The sequence below is a fragment of the Mchenga conophoros genome, linkage group LG10 (genome assembly GCF_057382185.1).
Source record: "Mchenga conophoros isolate Kocher_MC1m ecotype Shallow Benthic linkage group LG10, M_conophoros_male_GT1.1, whole genome shotgun sequence".
Lineage (NCBI taxonomy): Eukaryota > Metazoa > Chordata > Actinopteri > Cichliformes > Cichlidae > Mchenga > Mchenga conophoros.
In genome coordinates this window covers 22,721,833-22,735,872 of record NC_140535.1, presented here as the reverse complement: position 1 = coordinate 22,735,872, position 14,040 = coordinate 22,721,833, and the positions used below count along the sequence as shown (strand labels likewise).

Genomic DNA, 14,040 nt, shown 5'->3' with positions numbered 1-14,040 from the left:
GAAAAATTCACTACCACTTCATTTCATTGATAAAATGGGGTATTCATATAGAGCTTCCTGTTGATGCAAATTTGCTTAAATCATGTTTGTCATCATCATATGATACTCAAACACTCAGATAAGTTGATATGTTTTATTGAGGTACTAAAAAAGAACACGGGGGATTTCTCACTTCATTCACTTCCTCGGGGGCTAAACTCAACACATGCTACTTGTTTATTTTTACAGCTGATTCATGAATCCTGTTAATCGTTTATATTGATCTGTGTTACGTTACTGATCCATTTGTAGTAGTGTGAGACCCGGGTATAGATGCCATACTTCCCGTCTTTGGCACACTCCTCTCCCCAGCTGATGATGCCTGTCAGGAACCAAGTTCCTTTGTAATTGGTGGCATGCGGCCCACCGCTGTCCCCCTGGCACGAGTCCTTCTGTTCACTTTCAAAGCCTGCACAGAACATAAATCGGGTGATATGGTCTCGGCTGCTCTGTTTACATTTGGTGCGGTCCACATAGGGGACTTCCAGCTTCTGGAGCTTGGTGGCCTCGGGGCCTTGAAACCTTATCCGGCCCCATCCACTCACAAGGGAGACCGTGGATTCTCTCACAATGTTCTGTATGAATTCTTTGGGGCCCAGGCAAATGGGACGCCGCTTGTTGGACAAGTCCACTGGACTGCCAAGCTTTAGGAGCGCAATGTCATGGTTATATGGTGAGGTCTTGAAATCATACTTGTGGTGGGGATGCCTTTCGGCCACCTCATGGTCTCGCTCTGGACCCTCATCTTTGTTCACATCATGTTCACCTGGAAGCATAGATTAAGATAAAGATTTTCTAAGACAATGTAAATTTCTGCACAAGGAAGCAAAGTCTAAAGTACTGGACAACTTGTGAAAAAAAAACATTAAAGAAACATAATTGAAACATAATTTGTTAAAAAGCCATGAAGCTGAAACGAAAAAGGATTTGCCTGATCCCTAATACTTTAGGACAAAACAGTATTATCTGTACTTTAGTTCAAGTGAAAGATTTAATGTTAAAGAATGCAAGTAGCCTTTGTTCTTCTTACCAACTCTGATGAAGAATTTACGTTCTGTGCCATCGTTGTTCCACAGACAATGGGCAGCAGTGATGACCCATAAGTCAGCGAGCAGGGATCCTCCACAGAAGGGCCGCGCTCTCTGCACGCTGTCTGGGCGGGACATCAGGGCCACCTTCAAACACAGAAAGAAAGGCAAAGAAAACTTGCAACAGAAGAGCAGTTTTAAAGAACCTACCATTTCTTGCACATTTTTTGAGCAACTGAAAACAAAAAACACTCAAAAGCAGCACGTTCTCTCTGCATGGGACAGGCTTCAAACACTAGACTTACACCTCTAATACATCTTTATTAAACCTGGCGCTCAAGTGCAAGTTTAAATGTCAAAGTCTATTCAAAAGTCTTTCTATTTAAACTATTGCACAGATTTAAAAGTTGCTGACTATTCGAGGATTACAGCTTACGTCTTACTTTACAGCTACATCTAAAGCAAATGTTCTTGCCCTGCTGGGATTTTTGGTTCCAGTTCTTCACATATTGGCCTTCACTGCATCCCCAGCTCTTCCCTCTCCAGCCTATATCACAGTACCTGCCAAGGTATCTCTCCAGGAATGGCCGTATCTCCTCCCACAATTCTTTGGTCAGTTTTCTCTTGAGCTGTGACATTGGGGAGTGTGGCATACCCCCAGGACGACATCTCTGTCTTTGTTTTTGGTGTATCGGTGACACTTCTCACATGTCGACGGCCAATCACAGCCTCAGAGTCCAGAGAGTCATTGCTTGGGTTTGAGTCGGTCATGGGATGGTTCAGATAATCATACTCTGATATATCTTCATCATAGAAGTAATCGTTTCGGGTATCGTTGTAGGAGAAGTTTGACGATCTTGGTTCGAGAATGGACCTGGTGAGAGAGCTGGAGGACAGATTCACACGACCACAGCTGAATGGCTCTGGAGAAATAAAAGTGAAATAATAGGGGAAATATTACATTTCTGCCTCCTAGATTTGTTTAAATTTTACATTGTCATCTTTTATGGGGTTGGAAGTATAGTTCTTCAGATTTTTTCTCACATGTGCAGATTGCTGACCCAAAAATAGAAAGAAAAAAAAGAAAAGAAAAAAACCTCTTTCCTTTCTGTTCCCTTTGAACACTTCATCTTTAGCAAAGTCCAGTTATATTATGTTTAAGCAGTGTATCATAGATGAATGTGATTACTGTTAAGTTCCCTGAATGTTTTTTGTGATAAAAGAAAAGAAGAATTTTTTCCCGTTCATATGATTTACTTAGTCCGGCTGCAGAAGCATGAACGAGCGTAAAAATGAGAACTATAAATTTTGCACCCCACCACTTCCACTGGAGACGTGTTAGGAAGACAACTTCAGGAGAAGTATGAGGAGGAACAATTGCATTTTGAACAATCATCATGAATATTTACATGAAAGTTTATTTCCTTTATGATTGTTGCCTCTCTGTGGAATATAAAATTTACATGTATTCATGGTAAAAAGGAAACTACACGGTTCGTCCTTTCTAAGGTTTCATGCATCAGGACATTGTAAAAAGCTAACTAATCTGTACTTGGTTTTTAAATGAGGTAAATACAACCATGGATAAACAACAACAAATGAAATATTATTCCAAGTCATTACGTATGTAACAAAAACTAAGCCGAAATGCAGACGCAATATAAAATAAACTATATACCGTGATTCAGTAGCTTCCAGACCACCATTAGCAGCAATATCTTAAATTAATGGTTTTTCTTTGTGGCTTTATCAGTATCTCAGTACTCTTCTTTACAACGTTGCTTCATTTCATTGAGGTTTGCAGGCATTTGTTTATGCACAGCTCTCTTACTGTCACACCACAGCATTTTAATCAGGTTGAGTTCTGGACTTTGACTGGGCCATAGCGATGCCTTGATTCTTTTCTTTTTCAGCCATTCTGTTGTAGATTTGCTGCTCTGCTCAGGATCATTCTTCTGGACACATATGGCCTCACACTTGGCTTTAAACACTTTGGTATACAGAGGAGTTCATGGTTGACCCAGTGACTACAAGGGACTCAGATGATCTGCTTCAAAACAAGCCCAAATCATAGCCAATGCCATGCTTTATTGCCATGCTCTTTAGAGGCTTCTAAACAAGCCATAGTTGTTCAGTCTTTTTTTTTCTAACTGTATTTAGCAAATATTAAAACCTGATAAAGATAAGGTTTTTTTTTTATTATGTCTTCATATGTAAAACCTTAGAAACTGTATTGTAGTTGAAGTCAGAATGAAGTCAGACTCGTTCAGAAAAAAACAAAACAAAACGCTCTTACCACTGCACTAAATGCTGTGTGTGGTTTTACCTATTGGCTCACAGCTCTTCTTGTTTGGCCCAAGTATGTAACCAGTTGCGCACCTGCACACAGCTTGATTAGCCTTCATTACACAGAAATGAGAACATTCGCCATTGTTCACCACACACTGCTTGTTCACTTCTGGAAAAAGTCAGGAAAACAGAATTAGCTTTCGCTGACAAAACTTTATGGTCTTAGCTCAAACGTTGTTTCAGCCGAGTTATTCAGATCCACACTCACCGATCTCACAGTTCTTGCCACTGAAGTTTGGTTGGCACAAGCAAAGATAACTGTTGATCCCATCTTTACACACACCTCCATTCTGACAGGGGGGTGGCTTACACTGGTCGCCATCTACACACGACAGATCACACCACAGGTTTAGAGAAGACTGTGTGCTATAAATTCTCAGCAAACATGAGAACTTGTACTTTGTTCGTCTTACCGATATAGCCTGCCCAGAACTCCATCTGCAAAAGGAAGATCAAATTAAATGGGAAGTTCACCAACCATCCATCAAGCTCTGATCACTAGACCACTGTAACTGCCCACTTTTGGAGATATAAACAGTCAAGATCTTAATACTGGTAAAGGCATAGGATTGTGTGTGTGTGTGTGTGTGTGTGTGTGTGTGTGTGTGTGTGTGTGTGTGTGTGTGTGTGTGAGAGAGAGAGAGAGAGAGAGAGACCTACAGTTTTCTCATCATCCTCAAACACCTCTCTGGCCTCCTCCATGCTGCAAATTTCTTCCACACATTCCCGCTCCAGGTTACCTTGTTTAAGTTCTTCAAAAGCAGTGTTATATCTGCGCTTACGATGCAGCACGGTGTGTGCCGTCTGCTGAGACACGAACACAGCTCCTGAAAGGGTAACAAAAGACAAAGAGTCCTCACTAAGTTTAGCATAATTATTCAGAACTATTGATAAAGGCTGCTTTCAGGGATATATATGTATATAAAACCTATATGCATAATATAAAAGTACATCAAAGATGGACAGGTACCAGGACTGAAAGTGAAACCAGCGCGGAAGTGTCTTAAATCTGGCAGCAGGGTTTGTTGGAAGCAGGCTGAAATTCTGTACTTTTTCATTCAGATCGACAATGCACTCATCAAAACACCTTTATGGTGACCAAAAAGCTCAGCTTGAGGCTAAAAATGTACAACTTTGCTGTCCAATGGCCATCTTCTATGTACAGTCTATGATATTCCTCTGCAGTAATCATATTATTGGTGTTCTCACTTGTGTAGAGACTCTGCTATGGTCTCATCTTCATATATCTGGTGATCCCTTTGACACATGATGCTTTACCTTAATCATTTAATTGAGCCAAACAAAGAGCTGATACTTGCTACAGTTTTACATCCGCTTAGGATAATCCAGACTGGCTGCTACATGTACCTAACTCAGTGGTCCAGCTATCATCCCTGCCTTTCCAGCACAAGACGTCTTGCAAACAGCCACCAAACAAGCACCAAATTGTCTAAATTATATCAACTTAACATCCTCATAAATAGTTACAAATATTTACACCGACAGCCTAAGCACTTAGGAATCTTTACAGATCCAAGTGAATAAGAACTTTAAGAATCGAGGTTATTCAGTGATCACCTGCTTAGCCACCAGCCTTTTCCTATATTTTGTGCAGCTCTAAACTTTGCTGAACTCATTTTCCTGCCACCTGGGTCAATACCTGCTCTGCTGCTTTTTACCTGTGTTTTCTTCTGTGATCTCAGCACCCACTCCATACATGTCCAGCAAAAAACCAGCAAAGCAAACCAGTGCACACACTCTGGCCATCTTGTCGTTGTCAATTGTCTGTCTGACTTTGACACTAAACTCAAAGCCTTATCCAGCGCTCCAAAGTACAGCAACACAGTGTTTGCTCACCGGTATGTCTGCAGTGCATGTGTGTGTAACTGTGGGTGTTTGTTTTTTCAGATTTGTGTGTGTGTGTGCGTGCGAAGTATGTTTAAGGGAAGGATGTGGAGAAAAACTTCATGTGTGCATGGAAGAAAAGAGAGGTGTCCCATAAAAGAATAAAAGAAGGTGCTTTTTTTCTACACGTCAGGGTGAAATTGAGCAACATCAGATATTGACTGCTGATGGGACAGTTTGGACATTAGCGTGTGTACGTGTGTGTGTGTGCACGCGTGTGTGTGAACATTACCAGCTGTTGTTTATCATGATGAGTCTTTTCCGATAAGCAGCTTTTGCAAGGCTTACGTGAGGTTTCAGATGAGTTGAGTGCACTCACACAGGCACATTTACGAAAACACACACCCACAAGTTTGTACTTCTCCATTTCTGGGTAAGTTTGTAATGACGGCTCAGGTCATTGAGCTAGTGTCCTTGATCAAGTGACCGAACCCAAAGTTGATCCCAAAGGCAAGTAAGAACCTTGCATATCAGCTCTGCCACCTCTGGCACATAAACAGGAATTTGAGACTTACTGTAAAGCATTTTTAGAACTGATGCCACCATGCTAGACAGTTAGTACAGTGTTCTTAGGTTTGAAAGCCTCACATTTATGCCTCCAAACATACCTCTTGTCATTGTGAGCAGATCAATCTTTGTCTAAAACTTTTCAACAGAATTTCATCTCATCCAAAGATGAAAGTTCTTTTAGACCTTGGCGAAGTTAAAAGGCTGTCTCAGGTTAAAAGACACTGTAGAACCTTCAGCACCAGTTATTAAACTATTGAAAAATGATTTTATGTTTAGATTACAGAAAATCCAAAATGAATTCAAACTTGTGGATCCAATTCTTGTTTCTTAAAGTCATTAAAGATTTCCACCTTAGGGGAAAAAAAGTATTAATTAAACCACCAAAATTACAAAATTACCAAAAAAGTTGAATATATTAGGAAATAAAAAACAAAAAACAAAACTCATGCTTAAAATGTTTGTCTGTCTGGAGGATCCAGTAGTTGAGGGTGGATAAAGTCACCAACTTTGTTGTATAAGATATTCTTGTACAACTGACGCCACCAAATCAGGTTTTCTGAATATTGGATTTATTTCTATTTCTGCTCTCTAATGTTTTAATCCATTAGTCCATAAATTTGCGGTGACTGGGGCTCCTGTTCAGAGTTCACTTTAAATCTGAAGAGTAAATGTCCTCGATTTATAAAAATGCTCACTGAAATGCTCACAGAAACTCATCAGTTGATGCTGAAACTCGCACACTGAAGTAAATAATGTCAGATCTGTACTAAGTGTTGAAGGCTGTTTTATTAGAACGTGAGCTACGCAGGGTTTGACTGGTGATAAATCACTGTGACTGACAGCTAGGTCAGCTGACCTTGAGCCAGCAGCTCCTTAGCAACAGCGCCCGTGTGGTCATTTATTGGCTGACGATGGCATAGATGGAGCGAGCAGGGGGTCGCAGCCCTCTTTTTATGGCAACTTATGTAAGCCTTTAAATTCATCTCACTCGCAAATTAGATATTAGAGCGTAAAATGGGAAGGGGGATTTCACAATTAGCAGGTTTGTAGCAATTATGATTAGATCGCTGCCTGCTGATTGGTGTCCTGGGAACAGATTTGATAGCTCTGAAGATGAGGAGGGTGGTACTGGTTTCAAGCTTTACAGATGACAGAGAGAAGTAAAAAAAAGAAAAAGTAAAAAAGTGGGTTAAAAGCAGGAAAATCCTATTACCACCAGTGTTTTTGATGGACTTTTATCTATTTGATATCAATGTTTGCTGTTAACAGAGCTGCTGAAATCTTGGCTTGATTTGTAGGACTCGATGCTCCAGATCTAGGCATGACATCGAGTCAATTACCTCCTCTATTCATGTCCCCATTTTCTCCAGTCAGTACAGAAGTGCCCCCTCTCATTCCCATTAAAATCATTCAGCTCGGTTGCCATTAGTGAGTCATGAGGTCATTGCTGTTCCCTCAACAACACTGAGTGGTGTGCAGCTGATCTCAGACACTCACACAGTGCGGAGGAATTATGACTGGCTGAATGAGAATATTTTGACTAATACACCTGCCCCTGGGTACAGTGTTTCCACTGTGGCCAGGTGTTTGTCCCACTTGAAAACATGCTGAAACTAATGACATGAACATGATCAGAGATGGTTAATCTAATCCCCCTGTAGAGTAAAGAGTATAATTCATTTCTCATTTCCATGTCTTTGCCCTAATGTGGCAACACTCACAAACAAGACAAGCAAACTCCCCTGTAATGGTTTCTGTGTTTAACTTGCGCTGCATTCAAACACACATGCACGTGTTACCTTTCTCTGTGTGTGAGATCTATATTTCTGGGCAGAGTGGGTTTGACTCCCCCCCAGAAATGAGAGTGGGTTTGACTCCTGGGAAAAGGAGCAGACTTATGTACCACTTCTTGTTCTAATAGAGCAGCTGGTCCCAGATCAGTAATCCTCCAGAAGGGGGATCTTACAGAGGGACAGCTGTGCTTTGGTCTGTTGGCTTAGAGTCAAAAAGCCACTATGACGATGTCACAGCTCCATTATACAAAGTCGTCATACAAGAGATGTAGTAGCAGCATTTTGAAGGGTCATGCAAGGACAAAAATCTTTAACAAAACGCAGTAACATCATTTCTCGTGGTGCAGGAAATTTCACTGAAGCAAATAATTCTATTCATGATATTCAGTGAATGCGGTGAGGTGAAGGTTTGGGAAGAAGCCGCTCCAAAGAGACACTCCTTGAATATACAGGCTTGAATCAGTGTGGCCTGAGGATGCATATTTTCTTTTTTCACAGGCTTTTCTTTTTTCTTTTAATCCATTCATTTTCTTTTGCTTATCCGATTTAAGGGCACAGGAGAGCTTCAGCCTATCCCAGGGCAAGAGACACAGTCCTTCCTGGATGAGTCGCCAATCAGTCGCAAGACTAACACAGACAACCGTGCTCATATTCACACCTATAGCCAATTTAGAGTCACAATCCAAAGACCTGAGGAAGCCAGAGTGCACTGAGAGAACCCATGCAGACACAAGGAGACCAACACAAACTCCACACAGAAACTCCCAGACTGGATTCAAACCAAGGACTTTTCTCCTATCAAGTGAAAGTGCTAATCACTGTGCCATTGTGCCTTTTTTCAAATCTCTAATATTTAATTTTCATGTTTTTATTCCATTGTACCCCTTCTTTAAGGTTTAGGTATTGTTTTCCTTTATTAACTTCCCAAGAAGGTTAATGCTTGCATGCATATGTGTCATTCTGTCTGTAAACAGGGTAGCTCGAAAGAATTCTGATAAAACTAGGGGTGTGGCCTGGGATCGTCTTAACCATCCATTAAAATTTTACATACATCTACCAAGGTCTTCAATGTCAACTTGGTTGAAAATTGACAAAAACTCTTATAACAACACTTATAAGAAACTATGATTCTTACAAGTGTGGTCTGTTTTGTCAGCATATCGAATGCACCATATCATGTCCCATTTGACCTTTGAACTATCTTAAAGGTCTTTAGATTGATTTGAAGGTCCAAGTGATAATAATGCTATATAGAGCTATTTAAAAATATGTGTCTTAATGCTTGTTGCGCTCTCTGAGTGCTTCTTGTTCTCAAATGAATGTATCTTGCATACACTTGTAGAGTGTTGTTGTGATTGTTCTTACTGCTGTTTTCAATGTGAACCAGTTATTTTTCAGGTCAAGTTTACAGAGAGGCAATAAAATAGTTTCGACCATCATAATTGCTGGGCTTCTTGTCAGCCCTTTTGTTTTGCCTCTTTAGATTACAACTGAAGACATGAAGGGGGTGGAAGAGGAACTGCCACTGTGACAACACAAGATCAAACTGGTTAAACATGTGATTCATTTTAGCCAATGAAGTCACGCATTTGCAACCTGTTAGTGAAAATCAGGAGACACATAGGTTGCCTTGAGCTCAGCTCTTTATTCTCACTTGCTATTACCCTCTGCCTGGGTCATTTCACAGTTTAAAAAGTCCTTTATAATGAATTCTTGACAATCTGCCACAGAAACAAGAAAAATCAAAGCTACTTCCAGCATCACACTCCTGTTGTGCCATATAAAAGCTTGATGTAGGTCCTAGGTGTCAAACTCTGGCCCGCGGGCCAAATTTGGCCCGCAGCCTAATTACATTTGGCCCGCGAAGCCATACCAAATTACTATTAGAGCTGGCCTACTGGTATTATACAGCTAATATATATATCATTTAGTATTAAGCTTTGCTTGTTCCATATTCAGTTTTTCAGCAAAACTTGTTTGAGTCCATAAGAAAAGATTCATTCTTATATCTGGAGGAAGATTTTGTTTTTCAATAAATATTAATGTTAGCCCGCGACTTTGTTCCAGTTTTGAATTTTGGCCCACTGTGTATTTGAGTTTGACACCCCTGATGTAGGTTAACAGAAGAAACTAAATTTATCTCTGACCCGACTTCTTTACTACGAACAACCATCACACTAACAAACTGAAGCCTTTAGCACGTGAAGCCACTTTTCATTCAGTCAACAAGAAATGAATCAAAAACAGGCCTTTAGGGCAGAAAAGTGCTGGAATATTATAATATGGAAAAGAAAAACACATTACCCAAAACCAATACTAAGTATGAAGTTTAAATGGGATCCAAAACAAGTGTTGACCACAGAAAAAAACACACACAAAAAAGAAAAAACTACTTTTCAGCAAAAATTGATTAAGTGATCAATAAATGGATTCATTTGCATAGTGCTAGAGTGCTGAGTGCAGTAGTGGATTTGCATTTCTTGGAAAGAAGACAACCTTGTGATTACACTGATCTTCTTTTCTTCAGTAAGAGCAAAAATGTGCATCTTTCAGTTTCTGTATGTCTGCTGTAACCAATGTCTTCATTATTGCTCAGTCTTTTAATGTTTGATGCAGTAGAGGCGTTATAAGGAGAACTGTTTGCTTTGTCAGCTGGTGGAAAGTCCTTCTCACTTGTTTTGTCTTTGTTGTATTTATAGCTGTTAAATTTGTTTCAAAGATCCCCTGACTACTCGGAGAAAGAGCTGCAGGATATCTGCAGTTTTTAAAAATATATCAGTTTAACGTTTAGAAATAGCGAGCTTGCAAAACACTTTATTAATTACGTATTTATTTAAACATGAAGGACTGCAGGTTTCCTATAAATCACCAATTCTTCATTATCTTCTTCATCTTTTTGCCATGGCACCTGGGTTGTTGACCCAGAGTTTTGGGTTTTGGAGAAAAAAAAGATAAAAAGGAAGAGCTGTGTGTTTCTAAAATAGGTGCTCATCAGCAGGTCATCAGATCTCCCTTTTTTTTAGTTGAACCTGCCTTCCCAGTGTTACCCATGTATTGTCTCCATCTGTGATGTTCCTCTGTTTAGTCTCTTCCTATCTTATTTCTGTAGTCTTTGTCTTGTGTGCTTAGTGTTCAGTTTTAGTTTTCCCCAGTCTTATTTCCCCTTTTTTCAGATAATATCCACTGAACCTTCCCTGCCCATGTTCAAACCATCTCAACCTTGTCTCTCTAACTTTGTCTCAACACCGTCCCTCTGATGTACTCATTTCTAATCATGGGTGTTGGTCACCAATGAATACATGGCTGTGTGTTTTGTCATTTCTTTCGGACTCCGCAAAAGGCATTGAGGTCAGTGGTTCAACAGCCAGCAGCAAAAATAAGCCACTTACGGTACTTAAAAATATAGTAGAACATGAACAAACGCCAGTTAAGCCCGTGTAATGTTTTCAAATCCCTGCAACACAGTTACAGATGAATCCAGTGACTGCATCTCTGCAGAGCTGATGGAAAATGATAGGCTACTTTTAATTCCTCATTCAGTCAGAATACAATGAGCTGTCTTTGGCTCGCGCGCCATCATCAGTTTGTCACTGTGCGCGTGCGAGTGCAGTTTTCGCGCGTGCAGGATCGGAGGGGAAGCGCTCCTGCTGGTACATGGTGACATGTAGGTGCACAGACAGAGTGGAGCTGTGCAGAGAGCAGCATCAGAGGAGCAAGAGACAGGGGGACAAGGAAAGAGGGGAAAGAGCTGGACCGTGCGCAAAGGGACCGGACACATTAGAGGAGGATGAAAAAAGTGAACGTTTCACCTGAAGTTTGATTCAGCGACCGGTAGAAGCGACGGAGCTCCATGAACGTGATAACGAAAAGCAAAGAGGATAAAGATCATGCTTCCAAAGGTGAGTAACGGTGAACCCGAGTCAGGAGGGAGACATTTTATGTATTTATTTATTGTTTATAGAGGGAAGGAAAAAAAGAAGAAAGATGTGGTAGCCAAAAGGTGTGCGATGATGCTGAGTCCAGCCCGCTCCATGGCCACTTAATCCTATTGTTCCCACAATACAGGGCATACAGGGCATTGTGTGGAAGCTTCAACATACACACTTAAACCATTTGGAAACGTGTGTTTAGGTATAATGCAAATGAAACACGTGGGTTTTTTTTTTAATTATTATTTCGTGGATGTTTTCTCTCTATTGGTTTTGTATTTGACAGCTTTGAGGTATTTTAAATATGTAAGGAGAAACACAAACCTGTGAATTTATTGCTTTTGTTTAAGAATTTATTGCGTTACGAGCTAAAAAATCGTTAAAATGTGGTGTGTGCCCCCCGTGCACAAATTCATTCATTCCTCCCCCCTGGACAGCAGTAAAATCGACGTGGAGTACACCGCAAAGGAAACTGGGAAACTATGATTGCCATGGAGACAAAAAAAGGGAGTTGCCTGCAAGCTGTGCTCTATCATGAATAATAAGCTGTACGTGAAACCCGTGTCATTCATGACTGTATCTTGCATGCATTTTATTTGCTTTATTTAGCACTAAGAATTTGGCCAACATAAAAATACCAATTTTTATAACTTAAGAAAGACAAATTTAGCAGATACAGGAAGAGTTTAATATAACAAAAATCCAAAGATTGCAGTTTAAACAAAATATTAAAAGAGACTGGAGATCTAAAAGGTAAATGTGGGTCTATAACACAAATAAGTCACATTTGTGCTTAATGCTGGGGAAAGAGGCTAACGCTATCTGTTCTAAAAACATGTGGAGAGCAAAAATAAAAAACAAGCATTGAGCCAGAAAGCTGTAGCCCTGCTTAAGGGGAGGTGGATGGGACAGTTAGCCAGAGCACATTGGCAATTTTATTTAGTTTTTTATGTATTATTATCATTATTAGTGAACGACACTGTTGTAACCTAGCATTTGTGGCTATGATTGGTTGTTTAGTTGACAGGCAGCTGATATATTAAATATAGATATTCTGAGCATTTCTAACTAATCTTTAATGAGAAATCGTCTTAAGTTTCAAGTATTTCTTCTCATTAGTTCAGCTGATTTATTTCCTTTTTGCATAAACATCGCTTTGCACTCAAAAGCTCAGAGTTTAATATTTGCTGCTTCTTAATTGAATAAAGTTGAAATCTAGGCTACTTAATTCAAATAAGCTGTGGCCAGAGAGACTCGTCGTCTCTGGAAACTCTCTGACAATGGGTCCAAGGATTTCATAGCAATACTTAAAAGCAGTCAAGGTGCTGTTGCCTGACCTGTAAGTCTGTGTGTCCTAGACCATCAATCACAAACCACCAAACTGGTCATGCTGAACGATGTTACAGGCAGCTGCTCCAGACCCTTTCAGGACTGTCACATGTGCTTACGGTGAACCTGCACACATCCGTGAAAAGCACGGAGCATCAGTTCTGTTATTCTGGTCCTGCTGATGGGTCAAAGACCTTCTACAGCCTTGTCCAGCTTTCCTACAGTAACTGCTGGTCTCCTGGAATCTCCTCCATGCTCTTGAGTCTGGGATTTGCTGCGCCTCCCAGATGCAGCAAATCCTTTTAAAATAGCATGTACTGCTGTAAGAGCTGGACCTTTGTGAAAACTTTGTAAGGTCCAGGTATTTGCTAAGGCTCAGCAAAAGTTAAAAAACAGATGTATTTTGTTTAATGTAGACTATGCATTTACCTTTGTCTACCTTTGAAGAGTACAAGAATAACAATATTGAGCTAGAAATGTGCATAGTAGATCCAATTAAACTTCAGCTTCTTTGTACCATATTGCCCAACAGCTAGTGACAGTGCTGTAATAAACCAGGTTAATGTTAACCTTTACTCACCTATGGGGAACAAAGCAAACACATCAGTACACAGAAAACCCAATAAAACCAAGTGTTTTACCAGAGTAGGGCGAAACCCTTATACATTGCAATGGATACAATAAAAGCACCTTGAAATATTGCTTTTGAAAGAACGCTTATTTTTTGTGTTTTTTATAAACAGAGTATTTGAAGTTAAACGTGTACTTTATTGGTCCCCATGGGGAAAATCCCTCTCTGCATTTAACCCATTCACTCAGTGAAGCAGTGGGCAGCCATTGGGTGCCCGGGGAGCAGTGTGTAGGGACGGTACCTTGCTCAGGGGTACCTCAGGGTAGCTGTTCAGGGGAATCGAACCCCCGACCTTCCGATCATGGGGCCACCACTCTACCTACTGAGCTATCCCTGCCCTATGCAGTATCACCTAAAACACCAGGCTTTGAATTTAGTTTGAATGATATAACAAATATATAAATACATTCGGCAAAATAAGTATTGAACACATCAACAATTTATATCTCTAAAAGTGCTATAACGTGAACTTCTCAGCAGATATCGGTAACGACTCACCCAATCCACACTTCAAGTCAAGTGGCTTT

At 40.3% G+C, this 14,040-nt stretch overlaps 2 protein-coding genes across 5 annotated transcripts in view; one reads left to right on the top strand and one right to left on the bottom strand.

The window, feature by feature from the left end:
- Positions 1-119: 119 nt before the first annotated feature.
- The window catches only part of f9b (coagulation factor IXb), a 20,157-nt gene continuing 6,236 nt past the window's right edge, over positions 120-14,040 (bottom strand). Inside the window, exons 1-8 of one of the 4 annotated variants that reach the window (XM_085289423.1) lie at positions 5,096-5,252; positions 4,077-4,243; positions 3,830-3,854; positions 3,625-3,738; positions 3,394-3,525; positions 1,629-1,990; positions 1,070-1,214; positions 120-805 (exon numbers count right to left, since the gene is read on the bottom strand). In XM_085289423.1, coding sequence (XP_085145549.1) covers positions 246-805; positions 1,070-1,214; positions 1,629-1,990; positions 3,394-3,525; positions 3,625-3,738; positions 3,830-3,854; positions 4,077-4,243; positions 5,096-5,183 — 1,593 coding nt within the window. In that variant the 5' untranslated portion in view covers positions 5,184-5,252 and the 3' untranslated portion in view covers positions 120-245. Of the gene's footprint in view, positions 806-1,069; positions 1,215-1,628; positions 1,991-3,393; positions 3,526-3,624; positions 3,739-3,829; positions 3,855-4,076; positions 4,244-5,095; positions 5,253-14,040 lie in introns of those variants that run through there. The other 3 variants (XM_085289425.1, XM_085289424.1, XM_085289426.1) reach the window with 3 other exon arrangements.
- Positions 11,233-14,040, top strand: part of fgf13b (fibroblast growth factor 13b) — an 18,581-nt gene continuing 15,773 nt past the window's right edge. The window contains exon 1 of the mRNA XM_085289428.1: positions 11,233-11,523. Coding sequence (XP_085145554.1) covers positions 11,475-11,523 — 49 coding nt within the window. The 5' untranslated portion in view covers positions 11,233-11,474. The remainder of the gene's footprint in view (positions 11,524-14,040) is intronic.